A 23,253-nucleotide genomic window follows, 5' to 3' on the forward strand; every position below is an offset into this window, starting at 1 on the left:
TTTGGGATGTAAACTGTGAGCATTAAGAATATCTCTATGAGTATCAATCTGTTACATCCATTCACAGTGTGCAGCTATAAAAAGCATTCCAAGTACTAGTGCACTTGTGACTGTAATTGTGTTCTTGCACCTCTGAAATGACAGAAAGACATGATTCAGTTTTCTTTATGGAATTGTGATTAACTAACATTTTCTGAGTTGGCAAATGTTGCAATGCCAACAAATTATAAATTTATACTTTGGCCTATTGGCCACAGCCCAGGAAAGAATTAAGTGTGCTTAAATCCATTTATATCAATGAGCTAACAGCATGCTTAACAGTCTGCTGATATGGAGCCACTGGCCACTTTTCCCTGTTGGCTGTATTATCTTATTGTTTAAGGATTAAATAAAAATAATCAGCAGTGGTTTAAACACATACAGCTGTGCCTTCTAAAACAGTCTGGCCAAAAATGTTTGTGCTCAAGCCATTCCCATGACATACGCAGTCAGTGCCAGCTGTAGGCTTTTGAGAGATCAGTCCCAGGACAGAGCCCTGGGGGACCCCACCTGTCACCAGCTGTCATCCCGATGATTCCTCACTAATAGTTACCCTCTGCTTTCGGTCTGTCAACCATGCCCTGATCCATCGGACAGTGCATTGGTCCATCCCAAAACTCCTCAATTTCTCAACTAGGATATCAAGACCGCCCTTCTTGTCATCCACCACTCCAGAACTCCCTTGCCTTCTAGTACCCTCCCCCTAGGAGACTTTCCCCAGTGTGGCATCAATTGACCAAAGTTGGCCTTCATGAAGTCGCAGCTCGTAGTATTCAACCTGTTCTTCATCCCCATTCCCCTGATCTCAAAGCAAAGGATAGAGTGATCACTCACATCCAGAGATCCCCTAATCTGCACACCATCTATCAGCTCCTCTGTGTTGGTCAAGACCAAGTCAAGGATACCACCCCCCCAGGTGCTCTGCATGAAAAACCCTCCCTCTGTAGCATCTAGGAAGCGACATGATCTGGCCATCACTGCCGAGTGAGTCTCTCAACTAATATCTGGGAGACTGAAATCTCCCATAATTACTGTGTCCCTTCCCTGAGATATCCTTCTATCTGATCTGCCAAGACATTGTCCAGGGTCTCAAGATGACCTGGAGGGTGATAACATACCCCCTGTCAAGTCACTCCCCCTGTCAAAAAACCCTTAGTTTCACCAAGTCCGCCTCTACCAGATCCCTATCTGTGCCACATTCCATCTCATTGCATCCTATCCCTTCCCTGACATATAAAGCTACTCCCCCTCCCCTCTTTCCCTTCCTGTCCTTTCTACCCCTCTTTGCTTACATTCCAGTCTTGCCTTTCATCCCACCAAGTTTCCGTGATCCCCACCAGGTCACACTCTCCTATCCCCAAGAGAGCTTCAAGCTCTTCCTGCTTATTACCCATGCTCCTAGCATTGGTGTACATGCATCTCAGCTCCTTCCCACAGATCCCTTTCTTTGATACCCCTGGCTGCCTCCTTCCTTCCATGTTCCCTGATACCATGTTTGTAGGAGTCCTGCCAGCCCCACCTAGTGCATCTCCTAACTAATATCAGGGAGGTCGAAATCTCCCATTATAAGTATGTTCCTCCCCTGGATATCTTTCCAATCTGATCTATCAGAGCACCATCCAGAGTCTCAAGTGTACCTTGTGGGTGATAATGTATTGCTATCAAGTCCCTGCCCCGTCTAGACCCATCAATCCTACCCTGATCACCTCTCTAGAAGGGGATCGCCTGGTCCCCTTCTATCCTGCCCCCGCAACTCTTTGCATCATATCCCTTCCTTAACATATAGTGCTACACCCCCTCTCTTCTTTCCCTTCCTGTCCCTCCTTCACAGAGCATATCCTTCTATGCTGACATTCCAAATCTGCTTATCATCCCACGATGTTTCTGTGATTCCCACCAGGTCATACCTGCCTATTCCCAGAAGAGCCTCAAGCTCTTTCTTCCCATTCTCCTAACACTGGTCTACATACATCACAGCACTTTCCTGCAAGCCCCATTCTCTAGCTCCCCCAGCCTCCTCCTTCCTCCTCCCTGGCACAGCACGAATCCTCAGTGCAGTAGCCATGCCAGCTCCTATATCGCCCTGCCCGAGACCCTGATCTTGTTCCTTCACCTGACTGATTTTGACTGGTTTCTGTTTAAAGCCCTCCAGATGAAGCTTGCTAGAGCATTCTTGAAGGTCCTTTTCCCCATCCTGGTGAGGTGCACCCCATCCCTCACCAGAAATCCCTTGGCAAGGAACCATTTGCCAGGGTTGAGGAACCTGAAGTATTTCTTCCAATGCCAGCTAGTCATTCATCTCTCCTCAACCCTCCTCTCCTTGGTTGGCCCATGTCCACAGACCAGCAAGAGTGAAGAAAAGACCACCTGAACCTTCAGTCCCTCGAGTCTCTTGCCCAAAGCCTCAAAGTCCTGATCTATCCTACTGAGCCCCTGCCTGGTTGTGTCATTTGTCCCAATGTGCATCACCAGAAGTGACTGATGACCCCACAGGGGAAGAAGACACACCAGCCCATCCATCATACTAACAGACAGCAGACTTCCATTGCCTCAAGGTTTGGCTGGCACAGCACCACCTTGGTAGTCCTTACTAATGAGTTCAGTTCCTGAGAAAATTGAAATTCAGCTGTAAGTCAAATATGTATGTAAGATGGATCACATATTGTTGGGCCTCCACATTCATGGAAGTTAGGGGCACAGGACCCCCATGAAAGTGGGAAAACTGCTAATATCTCATACTCCACCCACCCAAACTCACCAGTGCCTCCTCTTTGCAGGAAGGAAATGCTGGGGAGATTTCCCTCTGGATGGGTGGGGCAGGAAGGCATGCTTTGGAGGTCTTCCTCTCTACTCTTTTACTTTCTCGCTCTCAATAGTGATTTTTTGGAGGTTTCCTTTTCTACCCCTTCACTACATCTCTATGGTGATACTTGAGAGGCCTTCCCTCTTTCTCCTTTCACTTGCTATCTCTATGGTGATGACAATTTTTCACAGTAATTTAAAAAACTTAATACAGCAGATTGGACATGTGTCACTTGGAGACTGCCTATGACAGTTAAACACACAAAAACAAATACGCAGTTTTCCATCACATATATCTAAACCACCATAGGATAAGACAGTGCACCACAGAAACTATGTCAAGGTTACAGAGTGTATACTAGTAAGAAGGGAATTCAGGGGTTTAATTTGTTTGCAAGAGTGCTATTTAACTAACTACTTGAGAGAAAGAAACATATAGAAGTTTTTTTTTTATTTTTAGCTGTAAGAAACTTATCAGTGGCCAAAAGAGAAAGAAAGGCTGCATGCCGGGCACATACTTGACGGTCTGGGCAATTTACTGTGAAGTGCCACTTATACAAGGCCTGCCACAGAGCCATTGGTTTGAAAGGTTAATGACTGCAGCAATCATAGTTTCATTTTGTAGCAAGTGGAGATGACAGGAAGCCAGCTACAAAATGGGGTTCTCCCACTGTGGTGGCAGCTTGGCAATGATTCATCTGCAATGGTTCTGAAGACTCGGAAGCCAGAAAACACTGAGGGCAGCCTTAAAAGCCTGGAGAGTGGAGGGCCCTATTAAACCTATTTTCCAATTACAATGTAAAAACGTATTTAAATCCCCCAAAATTACTCAGCTAAAGCAACAGAGCAGTCTAAAGTGACATAAACAGTTTAAAATGCCTGGAAAAATGTTTTGACCTAGCCCCAAGTAGATTGCAATGTCAGTACTACCCATACCTTTACGGCAAAGGTGGGTAGCAGGTGACTCCCCAGATGTTTTAGCTACATCTTGCACAATCCTTAACTAATATAGCAAATGGTAAGGCATGATGGGAGTTATGGACCACAAGTTAACAAACCCTGCTCTGTATGGAGAGCTTTCCAAAGTCAGCACACCATCACAGAAAGGCCAACTGGTCCTGTAATACTGCAAATGCAATGAAGGGAAACATAGAAATGTTTGCATTCACCTTTATTTTCAGCCTGCAAAATAATCTTTGTTCCTCTACTGAAAACTTGCAACATACTAATGTCAGATCCTGATGATTGCCAAAAGCTCCAATAAAAAGAGCAGCTCAAAGAGCAGCTCACATAAGTAGAACACCAGGGCACAAGCATATAACCCCAGTGCTGTATCATCTACAATCATCTGGTTGCCAATTGAAGTCCAGGCTTCCTTTAAGGTGCTCATTCCAACATATAAAGCCCTAAACCAGGGGTCTCAAACTCAACTGACCTGGGGGCCGCTGGAAGTAGAGTCTGGGTGAGGCTGGGCCGCACCAAGTATCCCACCACCGTGGTGGTGGTGGGCCGCTCATCCCGCGTCGCTCCCGGAGGCCGGCCCAGGCGCCGCCGGCGCTTTGAAGGCCGCAGGGCCCCTCCCCCATGCCCCACCTGTCCCAGCAATTGGCCCGCGGGCCGCGAGTTTGAGACCCCTGCCCTAAACAATTTAAGACCTGCTTATCTGGTCTCCTCCCATATAAACCTGCTGACCCTATGATTATTGTCAGAGGTCCTTCTCCAGAAGCCACCTCTGAAGGATATAAGGAGGGTGGCCACTAGCATAAGGGCCATTTTGGCTGTGGAGCTCCATCTCCATGAAGGATATAAGGAGGGTGGCCACTAGCATAAGGGCCATTTTGGCTGTGGAGCTCCATCTATGGAACCAGCTTCCCAGAGAGAAACTAACTTTTAACTGCCAAGCTAAGACCTTTCTATTCCCCAGCTATTTTAATTGTTGAATTTTATTATTATTTATAAAGGCACTGTAGAATCTTATTTGATTAATGATTGTTTGTAGAATTTGTTTGTTTATTGTACTTATTTAGTTTTATTGTCTTTTGATTGTTCTTGCTGATCACTTTATGGATTGTTAATTGTAGTACTTATTATTATTAATTGCTTTTTATTTTAAATTGTGAACCATCCTCAGAGCCATTGGGCTAATTTGGTATAGTATAGAAATGTTTTAAATAACATTTAAATATTTTCCAAGTTCTTCCACATTGGGTATTTCTGATCTAACATTAACTGTACCACAGTGAAATATTCCCCTAGGAGGGAATACAACAGAATGTATTTATTTATTTGTTTTATACTCTGCCTTTTTCTTTTTTAAAGAACTCAAGGCAGCTTACATCATTCTTCTCTTCCAGCTCTCAGTCTTATCCCCACAACACAATCCTGTGAGGAAGGTTGGGCTGAGAGTCTGTGACTGGCCCAAAGTCACCTGCTGGCTCCATAGCTGAGCAGGGAGTAGAACCGAGATCACCTGAGTCCCAGACCCATGCTCTTGACCACTGCACCACAGTGGCTGTCCTAACAGCAAAGGAGAAAGGCGAAGTAAGGCTTGAAGAGAGGAAGTGGGAGAGAAAAGTAGTAGCAGTTGTGCAGAACTGTCAGGCACATTAGAAGGTCAGTTTTATTCCAAGGTCTATGGTTCAATCAGTAACGTTAAAATATTTAAGCCCCACCAAGTTCAGTAGAAGCTATTTAATAAACAACTATCCCAGAAATAATTAGACTTAAAGGTGATAAAGTATGGTTGAATTACATTCTTTGTAGTAGTTTGATTTGGGTCTTTGAAAATCAGGTCCCTGCAAAGTGTATTTTCACACCCAGTTCAGAGTGTCTGTACAGCGATTTTGTCATCTGCTCACCTTCTGCCTTCTACAGGGTTGTGACACAGGCATGACATGAGCAGTACATACAAAATACTTAATGTATGCATCGTTCATACTCTGAACTTTCACAGTATTTCTGGCAAATATGGAATTAGTGATTGATATTTCTTCCAAACTTGATAAGATTAACAGCCCAGGAACTTGAATAAATATAATGCAGTTCTTGTGACTGTCCTTGCTGCAGCAAAGCAATCATACGATTACTTTCAACTGTCATTTTCAATGATAGCATATTTTGGTGATGCCATCACTATAATCCAACATCAAAAGGTATGTGCCTTTGAGGAATTCATGATCAGTATAGAGTCACATTTGGTTTTGCTACATGGGGGTAAGATCACAAGGAAGCAACATCACAAGAAAACTAGAGATTTGCACCTTACTTTGAGACTGGCAATTTCAAATCAGTGCATCAACTCCTTAATTTCCTAGGCCCCTCCTTTCCTAGTCTGTTCTGAGTTGCTTATCCATTACCATCCAGAGACACCTCCTTCCACCCTTTCATGGTGACATCAGAGCAACTTAGCCCATCACTGCTAGAGTTATCATCACCAGCACCACCACATCTCAAACTGCACTGGTATCCTGATGCTACAACAAATTCAACTTATGCTTGCTTGGCAGCTTTACAGAAGTGATCTGCATAAGAATCTTGTCCACCAATTCACATGAACTTGATGTTACTTGAGCTCATGACAAGATCAACAAGATCACTTACATTTTTGAACCCTCTGTACAAGATCTGAAGTTCTTTCTTTGTGAATCTGCTTTGTGCTTCCAGAAGTTCAAGGGCTTCAGGTCGATGCCGCACAGTGGCCATTTCCATTTCATCTTCTACACTGTCTGTGAGACAAATCAAAAAGGAAAGTTAGCAGAAACAGCTCATATATGGAAACAGTTCTCCAAAGCATAAACGGAGGATAAATGAAGCAAAGGAATTGTGAAAGTTAACAGTACATATAAACAACAGGAATGTAAAGGCAGCACTTGACAGTAAACATAGTTCCTTGAGTTTGAAAATCTAACTCTTCAATAATATTACATACTACTACTGGGAGTGGTTGATTACAGCTACTTTTAAATTCAATTTCCAAAATGTTATTTTTAACAACATAGATCCTAGCTTTTATCCTCCCATGACTGTGGCACCTGTTCTTCAAAGTGTGAAAATGAAACACATTGTATTTTTTCCACTGAGTCTGAGTTGAAGAGGTCCATCAGCACATGTATTATTCATAAAAGGTGAAGAACTTCGATACAAACTTATTTAGGCTGTAATCCTATACATTCTTACCTAAGAGTATGTAAGAATGGAAGATATTGTTCAGTTTGCATTTTATCATGGGCTTACATAATACTGAAATGAAACTGTTATCCATCTAACTTTGTTCTCCTTCAAGTTTTGCAGCTGAGTTCTCCAATTAAAAATGCTTAAAATAACATTTAAATGTTTTCATTGAATTAAGGGCAGCAGATGTGTATGCAAACTTCTGAATAAATCAGCATAGCAGCTTCTTTCAGAGCCAGAATATCAGTGTAGGGAGAGCACAACTAGGTGATGGAGTGGATGAGGGTCCTGCAAATCCCACTGCTATTCACTCAATCATGTTTCTGCAACTGTCATGAATAGGCTCTGACCACCCTCTCCCCACAAATAGCATAGTCTTTGAAAGGTGAAAACTGCTATATAAGATTCCGAGTTATCTAGACTTGTGTATCCAAACATCAAAAAATTGTGCATCCAGGGAAACGGGAACATAAAAATAGCCCAACAGGATCAAAACAACAGCCTTCCTGATACAGAACCCCGTTTCCAGTGTGACAAACCCTACAGAAAACCCTAAAGCAAGATGTAAGGAAATTGCTCTCTCTCACTGTAGTTCTTCACAGAATCGTTTTCTGTGATTCTGGAGATAACTAGTAGTGGCTTTATCCTCCATGTGTTTGCTTAAATCCTTTGAAAGCTCTCATGGACAAATGAATTGTTCTTCAAATTATGGATAGGCAGCTTCTATGCCTAACTGGCATATGTATTTCAATGTAGGAGGTGGGGCCCTGATTTGGATTAGGATCATGGTGCTCTGACTAGGGAAGATACAAGCTTCCCCACTTTTGCATCTGAAAATTCCAGTAGAGATTATGTGTTTCCTTCTTTCAGCCCCTTTGTGGGGAGTACAGGATGGAAGTCTGGGATGAAAATTGGGAGTGGGGGAGCTTACCTCTCCAGACCTAGAGCATAAAGGTCCTGATCCAAATTAGGACTGTGCAGGCTTACACTGAAGTACATAAACCAATAAGGCATAACTTCCCTTTGCATGATTTGAAGAAAAAATAGTTTGATCCTTATTTGGTGACCATGGGGAATTTACTAGAGCTCTGTGCCAGGTTCCCATTCTAAGGAATAAATGGTGGAGATGTTAATAATATCGAGTGCCTGCACTTAAGCACTTTAAAACTATCAGCAAAAGAAAACATATCATATCACCTTTCTTCTGTTGGCACTATCAGCTAGGAAAAACAGAAACAAAAGTTGATCCTTGAGAGCCTGCTTCTATGAATTACTATAGGAATGATACAGACCCCACTCTGGCCTACCAAAAAACTCCGCCTCAAGCCTGATAAACATATATTTGGTTAAGTTTCTTCCACTAAGGGGTTAACATTATGTTGTTCAGAAATGATGTGCTGAAAGGCCATCACATAACACACACTGCATCAATTTTTGTAATGTTCTCTCATGATTCCTCTTTGTCATGCCAGCAATATACTTAAACAAGAAACAGCATTCACAGCACAGATTATTTAAGAACTCAGGGACAAAAACATCAATAAATCTACCTTGTTTCAAGAGAATAGCTGAACTTTCTATAGAAATGTAATCTGAGTCAAACAACCACTCAGAACATGGCATTAACATGGACAACACCTTGCTTGGTACTGACAGAAAGGGTGACCTAACATTACAAATGCCAAGTCTCCCTGAATCTATTTGCAAATGAGCTAATTAAATGCCAACCTTGAAAATGTAAACTTTAGGCTTTGGCCTAACTTTTGTCATTACTGAGGGCCACTGAAAACACCCAAATTTGTACTTTCTCTACCCTTGATTCAATGGGCCATATGCCTAGTTCTCATGAACAGCAGATGGAATGGACTGTACTAATTCAGACTAATGGTGAGGCCTCATCTAATGAAATGTCCCCCCAAGCCCCGGATCCCTGCACATACAAAAAAACCAGCTGCTCAGAAGCAAGATTCTAGCTTAGCCTTTTCCCTGAAACTCTAATATTCTACATCCAAGACTCTCCCCATTGCCCATAGGGAAGCATTCCATCACGAGAGCCATTGTGGTGTACTGCTTAAGAGCACAGGACTGGGACTCAAGTGATCTGGGTTCTAGACCCTGCTCAGCCATGGAGTCAACTGGGTGACTTTGAGCCAGTCACAGACTCTCAGGCCAACCTACCTCACAGGGTGGTTGTTGTGGGGACAGGATTGAGAGCAGGACAAGGAGAATTATCTAAGATACTTTTGAGTTTGTTGTAAGGAAAAACCAGGGTATAAATCTAACAGATAAAGAAATAGGACAAACTTGCAATCTGATGGTACAGTTCAATTTGAGGTTAATTATTTACTATAGTGGTACCTTGGCTCACAAACTTAATCAGTTCCACGACTCTGGTCGTGACCCAAACTGGTTGTGAGCCAAGTCAAATTTCCCCATAAGGTTCAATGTAAATAAGGTTAATCCATTCTGTAAATATTTTTTATCACAAAATTTGAAACAAAGTAACAAAGAACAACAAAGTAACAAAAGTACAGTACAGTAGAGAACACTAACCTAGGTGGGAAGTTATTGTTTGGAGGGAGAGTCCAAACGATAATTGTGCAATAGCGATCATGCTGGGGGTGGAGATGGCCACAATCATGTTTGTGCGGCAACATGGCTGTGATTGTGGTCATCGCCCAATATGGAATTCGTGAACTGGGGCAAATTTTTTCTGAAATTTCTGTTCACGACCCAATTTGGTTGTGAACTGAGGTGTTTGTGAGCCAAGGTACCACTGCATTTAAAAGGTTTAACTAGGTCTTATCCACAAGTATCACTATTAAAAATAGATAAAGTAATGTTAATTAATTGGGCCCTATCCTTCTGCATGTTAGTGCAGGCAATTTGTCTATCTACTTAAATGTTTTCTGCCCTGACTGACAGAAAGCTCCAAGGTCTCAGAGTACCTGTATCTTTTACATAAAGGAGAAAGGCAGCTGGAGGTTTTGATTTTGAGCAGGGGTCCTCAAACTTTTTCAACAGGGGGCCAGTTGACAGGTGCCAGCGGCGGGTGTGGGCCGCCAAGGCAGTGCTGGCGGGGGCACAGGCCAGTGTGGGGGCATGCGCACAAGGCAGGGATGGGGGGCATGTGGGGCGAGGCACTGGCTTGCTCACTAGGAGATGGTTTTCTCCGATTGAGTCCAAAACGATCTCCCCGTGAGGAAGCTGCCGCTGGGCGCACGCACGGCAAGGCACTGGCTTGCTCGCAAGGAGATAGTTTTCTCTGAGTGAGTTCCAAACGACCTCCTCGCGAGCAAGCTATGCACCTGGCAAGTGCAAAACCTGTGGGGCGGGCCGGTTATATGGGCATGGCAGGCTGTGAGGACCCATGATTTTGAGCAAGAAAACATCTGGAGGCAAACTCTACCCACTCAAACTTGCAGGTTCTTGCCTAAGTCTGCTTTTGGTCAAGGGAAAGATATCGGGTGATTGGATATCTGCTTTGGCCATTGTAGCTGCTTCATGATATCTGAACTTGTTTGTTGCCCCCTTCTGTCTTGTGTTCCATGAAGCCCCACTGACAGGCTTAGGAACATATATATCCTGTGGTTGGGCAGAAGTGTCAAAAAGATGCAAAACACAACTTCGTGAGATTCTCAGCTTGCACATTCATAGAAAGAAAAGTTCTGGACCCTTTTCTCTCATTTGATACAAATATATCTTGTCTTTTATTTCTTTGAAAATGAATGGTTAAAATGAATCCAATACAGTATTTATCTCTTAACACAGACAAACTGGATAGCATTATTAAAAGGAAGCTGTTGTTGTTATTGTTATCTTGCCTCATAATAAAAAGGCCCTACATACAGGGCAGAACACTCTGCATGTTTAAACAGAAAAGGCCTATAATTCCACCCATGCTGCAGCCAGGGAAGGCTGGGAATTGTAGGCCTCTTCTCTATCCAGACATCCATGGGAGAGTTTGTACGTGAAGAAGTTTATTTTCTTTCCCCTGTGCCAGGAATCTATTTCCTAGGAGATCATTCAGATACTGTAACTCCCGACTTACAACACAAAATGGTACAGACCAAGAATAATCTTATGACAAGATTCTCCTACAAGTGTAAATCGGCTCTAATTCAGTAATGTGTCATGACTGAAACATCAGGATTGCTGATGCTAGGCTAGGACTGAGCATCAGTCATTTTGGATTATAATCTCCTTATACACATTAAAATGCTTCTCTGTTCCAAAAGCTTTTTATCATCTACACATTTCAAATATTTCTAATTAGCACATACATATTAAATCTCCCTTTTCTTCTTACAAAGGAAGTGCCACACATTGATGTTCAATATTCAAGAGGCCAACAAATCTGAATTTCCAGGTCATGATAAAGAGCCTATGAACTTTTGCTAGAGAAAGCACAGGTGGGATTTGAGGGAGAAAAGAGAACTGAGGAGGAAAGAAAGTTCAATTTTTTGAAAAGGAAAGGCGAGAGAATTGTTTTGTGAAAAATCATCTTGGTAAAGCCCGCTGTTTATATGACACTGGGAGCAGATCCTTTGATTACATAAACAGCGTCACATGAAAAAAGCATTGGTTTCCAGGCTATACATATCTGTTGCTGTTGTCTTCTGAACAAGTTCCTACAGTCTATTTAGGCAGGATCTGTCCATTATATATATCTTCCAATGCCAGAATAAGATATGAACATCATAGAATAGGTTCTTATCCCCAGACCAACCATTTTAAAAGCCAACCTCCAAGGAAAATAAGAGAATACTGAGGCTGGGCATTGGGCACCACGCAATTGTTGGTCCTCCAGATGTTTTGCCAACAACTTCCATCATCCTTAACCATTTGCTCACCAACTTGAGTTGATGAGAGTTGTAGGTCAAAACATCTGAAGGGCTACAAGTTGCTCACTCTGGTACTGTAACTACCTTTCAAAAAGAACCCCAACAGAAGGAAGATGTTCTGCAGATATGACTTCCTTTAGAAAGGTAGTGAATGGAATTTTAAATACACTTTTTCTACATTTTGTTTGTAGAAAAAGGAGTTGTGAAGGGTGTTCTGAAATGCATCTTGTATTCCCTGCTGGATTCATTATTTGAAAAGGGGCCAGGGATGCAGTCACATGTAGCCTTTGTTTCTTCCCAAAGAAGGCATCTGATTTCACAGCATAAAGTCCTTCCTAGAAAGGTGAATATGTGCCTCTAGCAATAGACATTTAGTAAGCAATCTATTAGCAAATATCTGTTGTGAAAACAATGATGCTGAGTTAAATGCTATTTTTCTCTTCAATTTAGAAGAGTCAGCCTTATTCAGGGGCAAATAACAGCATTGAAACTACTCAGACTTTGTTGTTGTTTTTGTTACATGAGGAAACACTTTATCTGCCATATTTATTGCTATAACACGTGCTGATATTTTTTATGCACTTGGTACACTCTTCTAGGAAGTTGTTTTTTGCAGACCTACTGAAAATAATAGGAGCTAAGCCAAAGAAAAGCCCTTGAAGCCAATGCTTTTTGGACAAACCAAGAAAAATCCACCAAATTTATCTAGAGAATGTTGAGTGCAGTATTCATCATCCTCTGTACACTTAGTGACAACTGAGGCCTACTTCTCATTAAGGTGATAAAATTATGTCAGGCCTCCACTCTGTTAAACCACAGGCAATGGTTTCCGACATATGATTGAATTCACATATATCCATATGTGTTCAAAAGCATAACTATGAACACACATAATCCTCACACAAAGGAAACTAGTATGTCAGGAAAAACAGTTTCTGCCCTAGCCTTGTCTCTAACATGCTAGTCTTCTGTATAGAGAACATTTTAAAAGGATTATTACAGGGATAAAAATTAAGCCATGCAAGCCTACACCTGCAGTTTGGATACTTTTTTCCTAAATCCCCATAGGGAGTGAAATTTTGGAAAGCAAATGCAGGAAAGGTTTAATCCTCACCTTGTTGTACACACTAGTCTAAATCAGAATTGGACCCATACACAGTTAACACAAAGTAAAAAGTAAGGTGAGTCTCAGCTAAATGCTACACAATTAACATAAAATGTAGTTTGACCCTCTTGCAGCTTGTGGGAAGCATGCATAAAGAGCAATTTGCCATTTTGTGGCAATTCAGCAGAAAACCAAAATAAAGCTGCAAACTATTTTCATTCACCATCAGTTCTTAAACCTTGCACCAATCTGTCTGAAATTTTGTGGGATGCTTATCTAAGGGCACCTCTACAGCATATGCCATTTTCATATAAATTATCCATGAAACAAACAGGAAATGAGTTCTTCTTAAGATTCCTAAATTGTAAATGCTGTCTCTGAAAGACAACCACAGCAAATATCAACTATTTGTTTGATATTTGGCAGACTTTATTCACTTAGAAAGAGCTACTGTTCCTACAAATTCTATCCAATTCTTGCAAAAGTAAGTTCTAGCCATTGGTTAATTTCTCAGTGATTAGGAAAACATTTGCATTTTCCAGTGCAAGTTTCTGCTGTGCAGCCAAACTGTAGTGGGCCATGCCCAAAGTGGCCTGAGCAGAATCAATCTACTGTCTGAAGTGGAGTCCAAATTAAATCTTTCTTTAGTACAGACCCCTTCTTCTTTAGTGCACACCCTAGTTGCTGTGTTAGTTGTCATTAGTTTTCAGTGTTCTATTTAACTGTGGCCTCAAACGTTATGCTAGAAAAACAATAGAAACAACTACATTTAACTGCACATGGTTAAGGTATTTGTTACTACGTATCTGAGCTAAAGATGTGCCCAAGCTCTTCCAGATGAAAATGAGGATCACTGTCCTATACCACACAACATTCTCCTGTCCTAGAAAACACACCTCACTTATCCACACTATAGGATGAGCAAGATGGCTTTTGGAGATGGCCTTATCACTGATCTGAAGAATGCTCATAAGATTCCCAGGCTTCCCCCAAAACAGAGTCTGAAGACACACAACCTGGTAGTTTCACAGCAAACCCTGGTAATGTTGCAGGATCCATCTAATTCAGCTGCATTCCATGAAACATAAGCCATAGTAGTGGTCCATAATGTTCAGATTCCAATAAGGTAGGCCCTCAAACTCTTCAAGGTTATAGAACAACAAATGTAAGATTACATTAAACGGTCCTTGTTCTTACAATACAGGAAAGTCAGTATTATGCTAAAAATAGGTTGTGCAACACAAAACACCGACGTTTACCAAATGGGAAAAAGAAACACTTGCTTTGAATATCAGGAGATGTCGTTTTGGCAGCTGAACAGGGCAAGAGCTTCATTAGCCGCTCTTTAATGCTGTGTTTGGTACTGCTCTGGGTGTAGAGGAAACCTAGAAGATACATTGTCAGGTTTGTTACATCTCTGGAGAATAAACTTGCATGTTACACACCAAATATTTTCATTCTGAGGGAGAAAGCACAAAGAACCACCAGACAGACATTCCCAACTGAAAAGCATTGAGAAAACAACAAAATCTCTTCCTCTTTGCCTTTCTTTCATACCCAGGAGGCTTTTGTACAAACATTCTTTTTTTAGTAAGTGGATCACCCAAGCACAACAAATACATAAATGCAAACAATGGTATTAACTTCATAAATGAGAGCCAGATGTCTGAGCATTTATATGTGTTTTTTAAGATTAAATGGCAGAATATTGACAGACACCTCTGTAATTGCTTTAATTGCCTGGTGATTTATATATAAAACAAAAATCTACTTTGTTGTCCCGTAGGATGTCTTAAGCTCCGCTACTGAGTCACATCAGAATATTTGCACATGTCATTCATTCAAGGACTGTGATAACCAGCTGGTACTTTTGCCTTTCTTTGATATGCACCAATTCTCTGCTTTTTCCTCTGTCATTTCATAATAATGTTGACAGTTCTTAATGAATTTTACTTGTACAGACTAAATTAAGACTTAATTTGGCCATTTAGTTATAGTAAATAAAAATTAACATCTTTGAAATATCAGCAATCAATAACATGAAGAATGGGAAGCCTGCTAGAATGGAGTGTTTGTCTCAGTTTATGAGCATATGTAGACCTCCAGAGTTTGCCTTGAATCTCCAACCACCATGATAGGATAAACAATTAAAATAACATTACATTTTAACATAATTGGCACAGATGGGGTATTTGCATTTCAATTCCATCTGACCTCACTGTTTTCAGTTTTACCCTCTATGCCCATGTGTATAAATACCTGCCAACTGAGGATAACATTTTGTGTGGTTTCATGAAATTGACTCTTGTTCACAGATCCTAATGTTATAATAAATTTTTTCATCTTTAAGGTGCCACAAGTCTCTTTACCATTTTAACTAAAGCAAGAATTTTTTTTCCAAACTGTGTTTCAGGAAACCCTGAAATACCTTGGAAGCCTATCATAGCTAGCAGCACATCTGAGCTGATAAAACATTGGCCCTATAGACATTTTGTATTTGATCTTCAAGGATAATGAATTCCTGGCCTTGATAGCATGAATTGGACCTGAAGCCATACATTTATAGTGTGCTCGTCAGAAAAAAATGCTAACTGGAAGCTGAAACAAAAACTGAAGCATCTTTCAAGGGCTGTTGTCTGTGTACTTACTGTTCACTTTATCTGAAATTATTCCAGATTTTCTTGTATGGAGAAACCAAGCACTTTCCTTACATCATATCATATATTTGGGGAAAGACAACATGAAATAGAACTATTCCCCTAAAACTAAAAATTTAGGAGGAGCTGTGCTGGATCAGACCAATCTAGTATTCCAGAATTATATTCTCTCTGTGGTGATAACTAGATGCCCATGGGCAATATAATGCCATACAGGCAATAAGCACCAGACCACTCATGTTGCCCAGCCACCAGCCTTCAGATACACACTTTCTAATACATTGGAGCTAACATTCAGCCATCTTAAGTAGTAGCCACTGACAGCTGTATCCTCCATGAATCCTTCTCTATTCCCCTTCTAAAAATCATCCAAGTTGGAGGGCATCACTGCACCATGTGGTGGCAAATTAAGCACTTTAATTATGCACTGTTTGAAGACATACTTCCTTTTGTTTCTCCTTAATCTTCTATATTCGGCTTCATTGGAGGATCCCGCTTTCTAATTTTATGAAAGGGGGGAAACCCCATCTTGTAACTTTATGTACATCATGCTCTCTTGTGCCTGGCTTTATTTTATTTTTAAATCCTGATGTTGCTGCATTCAAATGTCAACAGTGAGGCTCTGAAGACATCTGGCTGGTAAATATCAGGTTAACTTAATCTTTGTAATTAAGTTGCTCAAACACCTTTTTAACTGAGCTTAAAAGCAAGGAAGAAGATGCTGGTATACATTAAAATGTCCCGATACCTGTGCAGCACAATAATGAAGAGACTAAGCTATAACTCTGGGTGTTCCTGGGTTCAAACCTCTTCTTTGGCAGAAACTGACTAGGTGACATCATACAGATTTTTTCACCCAACAGCTTTCTGTCAACTGTATAGGAAACTGGTGCAGCTCCTCATCCCCAATGTGTGAGCCCCTCCCAAAATATTTCTAGTGATAAAAAATGAAAAAAGGAAGAGTAAATGAGAAAGATTAGAGAAGCTAAGAAGAGGAGGAAAAGGAAGAAAAGAAGGCAGAAAGGAAGGCTATGAAAATAAGAGAAATAAGGGAAACTAAACTTGCCCTGAAAGAATGGGTGAGATTATCTTCCCTCCCTAAACTATAGTTGAGGACTGAGCCTGCCTCCCGAGAACAGTATAACTGAGGGGCTGAGACCCTCAGACGGGAGCAACTTCTGTGATAGGAAAACCAGTCTGGCTTTTAAAAGAAAGACATCTAATTCTCATGTTACATGGTAAAATAATTGGGAATAATAGACATTTGGATGTCACGTTTCATTAGCCAAGTTCAGTCTATAAGGCCTAGCAGTTTGTTGGGCTGAGCTGAAGTCTTTCTCAGACTGGGAGTCTCTCTGAAAAGCCTGTGCTGAACTAAATATTCTGAAAACCCAGCCTAGTGACATGACCATTCTTCAAGGATTCTACAGGGTGAATAAACAGGATAAAGACAAACAATGAAGGGTTGCATCAAATAATTTTACCTGATTTGGACTGAGAAATGCTGGATTCCAAAAAAGGAAGAGGCACTAAAGAACATATTTCAAATATATGTTGGCTACTGGAGCACACCGAAGAATTTCAGATCAGTCTATACATTATAGACTACAGCAAAGCCTGTGACTGTGTGGATCACAGGAAGCTATGGATTTCTGAAAGAAATCAGTGTGATCCAGTACTTGATTGTCCTGATGTGTATCATAGATAAGAAACTATTCTTAGGAAAGAATATGGAGAAACAGAATGATTTCCTATAAGCAAAAGCATCAGAAAAGGTGTGTTTTATCTTTCTATCTGTTCAATCTATCTGCAGAACATATCATAAAATGGATTAAGATGAGAGGAAGGAGTGCAAATTTGCAGAAGACATATAAATAATGTTAAATTTTGCAGATGATGTTACTGGCAGAAAACAGTAATGATTTGGAACAACTCCTGATGAAAGTGAAAGAAGAAAGTGCAAAAGCAAGACTGCAGCTAAAGCTGAAAACAAAAATCATGACTACAGAAGATTTATAGAACTTCAATATCAACAAAGAAGAAACTGACCCTGTGAGAGATTGCACATACCTTGGCTAAGCCATCAATTCAAAAGGAGATTGCAGCCAAGAAAACAGAAGACTGAGGGCAGCAAAGAAGAAACTAGGGAAAAGTTGTTTAAGTGTAATGATGTTTTATTGGAGATCGAGGCCAAAATCATCCGTGCTACTGTATTGCAGATCAGTATGTATGGGTGTGAAAGCTGGACAGTGAAGACAGCTGACAAGAAGAAAACTGATGCATTTGAAATGTGGTGCTGGAGGAGAGATTTGCCAATACCCTGGACTAACTGAAAGACAAACAAGTGGGTTCTAGTTCAAATCAAACTTCGCCCCCTTTCCCTGGAAGAAAAAAGGATGTAAAGGCTGGCTGCCATACTTTGGGCACATTGTGAGAAGGCAAGACTCACTGGAAGAGACAATCCTGCTAGGGAAAGTCAAAGGCAGATGGAAGAGAAAGACCAGTGGTGAGATGGAGCAATTTTATGACATAAACCACAGCCTTGAGATTACAAGTGCTTGGCAGAACAGCCAAGGACAGAGCATTCTGGAGAGCATTCATTCACAGGATCTCCATAATCTGAGTTGCTTGATGGCATGCAACAACAAAGGTGAGTAAGAGTTGGGTGAACAAGCAGCCTACACAAAGAATGGAATGCAGAGTTGGCCTGTCCTGTGTTGAACTGCTTGCTGAAAGGGACTACAGAGAACTCTATTACCCAGCTCTTTTCACCATCCACCCACAGCATTTGAGGCAGCAGAAAAGTTGAATCACATTGAAGGTTGGAAAGGGAACAAATTTAAAAGAAAAAGAATCTTGAGAGAACAATGAGTTATGAGTCAGTCCAAGACTGTTTTCATATCTTCGTTTTATAATAGTAGAATAAACTGGTGAATGTTTTTCATTTGCTGCTATGTACCTCTCAAACAATCAAGGAACCAATTTCAAGGTATTGAAATTTCTGAATTCAGGAAAAAAAAATGTAAGGATGAAATGTAAATTAGGAGAACTAGGATAATTAAAGGTATTCTCCTGATACTGGAAAGCTGAAGGGCATCACATTCTGGTTTCATCCATCAACCAGTAGACTGAACCTTCTGCTTTCCGGTAAGAGACTCATAGCCTAGGGGAGATCAACCTGGCCCTGTTTATCAACCAGAGAAAGCACAGCTGGAAGGAGCTTGCTTCACCCTTCCTGTCAGAAAGAACACCTATTAGAAATTAGACAAACATGGCCTCATCCATTCATCAGAGGAATTTTTTTTCCTCTTCCCTCCTCATTTCTTTTATTCCTTTTCTAACATGTCTATTATATTGTGAACTGCAGGCAGTGGGTGTCTTTAATTAACAACAATAGTTGGTGCTTTTATTGCAGGGCAAAACAAATCAGTGTGTGCATGTCCACACATACATATTCTCATGCAAATGCAATATTCCTTTTCAGTTGTGCATGATTCACCCCTTCGATTCCATTCCATTCCAGTCCATTCCATTCCATTTATTTACTCAACAAAAAGAAATTGAGCAGACTTCATGTTTCACAATTTACAGTCCTGTTTCTATACCACTGCTTTGAATTATGGCATCTTCTGAGAAGATGTCTGTGGAACAGTACTGGACAAAGTAGGCAACTAATGTTTCTTCAGAGACATTGTTGCCTCCTGTAAATCCATAAATATCATAAAATCACCACTGATAACTAAGGCAGCAAGAGTGAAGATAGTCTACCTTCTGGCATTATGAAAAAGGGACCATGGCTCAAACATTGCCAGTTTATTTCAAGCCTGAATTTTCAAAATGTTATCGCCACAATTCCCGGAAACTAAGGGCACAGTCTTACCCACCGTCTTTGATGCACATGAGCTCGTAAGCACGCGTCCTATGTCCTGCATGAGGCAAGACGGTGGCCATCTTTGCTGCATCCTATGTCCTAATTTTCATCTAGACAGCTACCTAAAAAGAAACACATTGGATGCCTCCCACAGGACTGCATATGTGCCTTCTGGAAAAAAAGGGGCATGTTGGGGAGCGAAGGAAGCCTACATGTTCACATGAATAAAATAAGCCCTTGGTCGCAGCCTCCTTCCCTCCCCAGCATCTTAGCATGCCCCTTTTTCTCCCCTCTGAGATGCGTTTGCAGTCTTGGCAGAAGCAGCCAGTTTAGCTTGTAGAGTCCCAGCTCTGAAATCGAAGGATCTTGAAGCTGGGACTAGGAACACTACTGAGGTCCTGCTGACAACATCAGAAAGGCATAGATTTGCCCTAAGCCTGGAAAAGAATTTCTTTTTCCTAGAACAATGAAGGCAACTTGATTCATGATGTGTGTGATCTAAGCCTACTTTTGCCCCTGCTAAGCAAAAACTGGCAAAATCTGTTTGACCAGAGGCAGCACTGCAACAACAAAACAAAAATTGTGTATTTGTGATTGAACACTATGGGAAGAAAAACCTCAATCAGGTTTCAAGACTAATGACTGCTTTCAGCTTTACAGATTCACAATGGTGGCTTCTTTCTCATTTAAACATCCCTTTTTAACCTTTGGTATTTGGGGAAGCAAAAGGCTGTTTGTGGAGGAGGGTGAAGTATTATCCTGCCTTCCAGGTGCACAGAGATCTCAGCCCGAATCTGGGATCTGCATACACTTCAAGATACAGACTGAGCTCTTACACCCCTGTGTATACCCAGGTGAAGATAAGATTTTGCTAGACACAACATAATTAATGAAATGTGTAGTTTGACCCACGATCCTGAAACGCAAGAGGGAAGAAAACTCAAAATGGTCTACCTCCTATCTGCTTGGCTGAGTAGGTCTCTTCCCTTGCTGGACTTTGTGGTCAGCACCAAAAAAAATATCAAGAGGTTGAGGAAAGGGAGCAGAGTGTTAAATAATTTCCCAGTGCTATGATTTAGCTGCAAAGCTACATCAAGGCTACTGGGGAGGGATTAACCTGTTTTCTTCCTTGCTCACTGCAGCTCTTTGAAGTCTTCCCATTTCTCTCTTGCTGAGCACCAGCTGGTTGCAAGGAGCAAAGGTATCTTTCAGTTTAATACCTCTTGATTGTCTCGAACCTTGGTGCACTATACTGGACTGCTGTGAAGATAAGGTAATCGCTCCTTTACGCCCCTGAATAGTGCTCCCCTTAGGGACACAGCTGCTATTACCGCTTGCCCTGTGTCTCCCCCAGGAATAGAAGGACAGAGGTAGGGCAGCCCCCAAGCCTTGAGCCAACCCTGCATAGCGTAATGCATTGTGTTGTCCTCACTAAATATTTTTGTTAGAAAGTATTTTTGAAACTGTTATATTTTACAAAACAAGAGATTCAATCTGTATGCGCTCCGAAACTTTATGGAAAGCTTTATTCTGATACCTCCACATTATGGTCAAAATGTTGAATACCTAGTTGCTTGCATTTATAATAAGCCCAATGTTTAAATTTCTAATTCCTGAGGCAGTGAGTTTTCTTAACATTCTCTTAAAGGTTTCATTAAAAATTACCTGGTTTTATGTAATCACAACAAAAGTTAAATCAATTCATGCTATAACCTCATCTCTGGAAATTGTTTCTGAATGCTGGCATTATTCACAAGCATTCCAGAAAGATTTTAATCAGATTTACTTGGCTGCTTGTGAATGGCATCAGAGAAGAATGGAAATATTAATTGAGAATAACAACAAAGGGTATTGAGGCCTTATACAGTAGGTCACAGGAAAATTTGATTTCATCAATATAATCCAAAACCAAGGAAAAGATTTCTTAAGAAGTGTGTGATTCAAGAAGAGCAATACAGCCATACAATGTGTGTGTGTGTGTGTGTGTGTGTGTGTGTGATATAAGCCTAAAAAAAAAAAAATCCAAGTTACCAACAAACCAGAAAATACAACCTTTTGCAGGAAGTCTAACTTAACAACATTAAGCAAAATGATCCAGTGAACAAATGAAGGGAGGGCAAATAAAAAGTGTACTACAGAATGCTGTCCATTTTTTTATTATTCAGGAACAACTATAGCATCATCACCATCATCGTCATCATCATTCTATACTGTCCAATACCCAAAACTCCCTGGACAGTTCACACAAACCATATATACCGAAAAAAACAAAACAAAAACAAAAATGCATAAATAAGCCATCTTGAGATCTTGTATAATAGGTGGCATACAATGATCTCTAAGCTATAAATAAATAAATAGTACACAGAATTAAAAGAGGACTGAAAGCTATCTGAGCAGCTAAAACAATTAAAAATGCAGCAAGAATGACATAAAAGCCTCCCATAGGTCATTCAATGCTGCTGAATTCCTCAGACAAGATGGCAGTCTTAACTCAGGCACTGAAAGGTTAACAGAGCAGGCCCCAGGCAGACCTTTGTGGGGAGATCATTCCATAATCAGGGAGGGGACCACTGAGAAGCCCTTTCCCCTTGTTGCTACCTCTCAAGCCTTGCTCAGCAGCGGCACTTGAAGGAAGCTTTCAGATGTGTCCATGTCAAGGGAGGTGCCACATCAGGTATTGTAATCCCAAACTGTGCAAGGCTTTATAGGTTAAAACCAGCATTTTGAAATATGCATTGCAGTAATCTAAGTTGGAGAGCACTAGAGCATAAGTTGGAGGCTACCTCTTTCAAGACAGGGCATAGCTGAAGATTACAGAAGTCACTCTGTGCCATTAAGTGACAAAGCTGGTTCTGGGAGGACCCCATAAGCTGCTAACTCTCCTTCAAGGGGAGTGCAACCCAATCTAGAACAGGTTGAACACCCTCCATCTGGTCAAAAAGAAAAAAAGAAAAACCCACTAAATAGTACATTTCAGTCTTGTAGTAGCATCTTGGAGGTGGGGGCTCCTCCACAACAATAGGCACAAGAAGGAGAGAGCAGGCATATCACTGCCCTTCAGTCTACTTCCTCCAGGATTTAGACTGTATCAACTACAAAACTGTGTGTTGGTTTGGAAAGTCATGCCAATGGAATCAATTTATAAGTCAACTTGATGTCAGTATAGGTTTTTTTAAAAATCCTTACAATGTGTGGGTGTATGCAGGGAGCAGAATATCAAGGAACAAACGACGAAAAGGTTTAAGACTCCATTCCTGGAGCATGGCTCAGGGCCATGTAAACTTACTCTAGAGCAAAAACTAAAAGGGATCCTATGCAATAATATAATGTGTAATTAGACCCTAAATTCTAAGTCAGGGTGTCCAACCTTTTGGCTTCTCTGGGCCACATCGGAAGAAGAAAATTGTCTTGGGCCGCACATTAAATAAACAAATACTAACAAAAGCTATTTTGGTCCTAATTTTATTCTTAGTTGCTCACAAATGTAGGTGCTACCAAAAAGAGAAGACATGAATAAGGCGTACTTGTGAAGCAAGAGAAGATAGGACCTATAGAAGTCCATGATCAATTTTTTCTTTATACTGAATGTCAGCTCTATGCAAATTTGCAGCTCTATACACATTTTCCATTTGAAAATTGGCTGGTAACATATTTATGTTGACTGAAAATGGAGTTGCAAATATATCAAAATAGTGATTATTTTCCCAGAAATCTTGATATCGGTTTTCAAATTCTTGTATCAAATCCAAAAGCAAGCCTACA

The 23,253-nt window shown here is 40.9% G+C and overlaps 1 protein-coding gene across 5 annotated transcripts in view; it reads right to left on the reverse strand.

The window, feature by feature from the left end:
* The window catches only part of KCNIP4 (potassium voltage-gated channel interacting protein 4), a 284,447-nt gene that overhangs the window by 37,781 nt on the left and 223,413 nt on the right, over positions 1 to 23,253 (reverse strand). For 3 of the 5 annotated variants that reach the window (XM_044418030.1, XM_044418029.1, XM_044418028.1), the window contains exon 2: positions 6,442 to 6,566. In XM_044418030.1, the coding sequence (XP_044273965.1) occupies positions 6,442 to 6,566 (125 nt within the window). Of the gene's footprint in view, positions 1 to 6,441; positions 6,567 to 9,147; positions 9,164 to 14,243; positions 14,341 to 23,253 lie in introns of those variants that run through there. The other 2 variants (XM_044418032.1, XM_044418033.1) reach the window with 2 other exon arrangements.

This window comes from Varanus komodoensis, unplaced genomic scaffold (assembly GCF_004798865.1).
Source record: "Varanus komodoensis strain SLA01 unplaced genomic scaffold, ASM479886v1 scaffold9, whole genome shotgun sequence".
Lineage (NCBI taxonomy): Eukaryota > Metazoa > Chordata > Lepidosauria > Squamata > Varanidae > Varanus > Varanus komodoensis.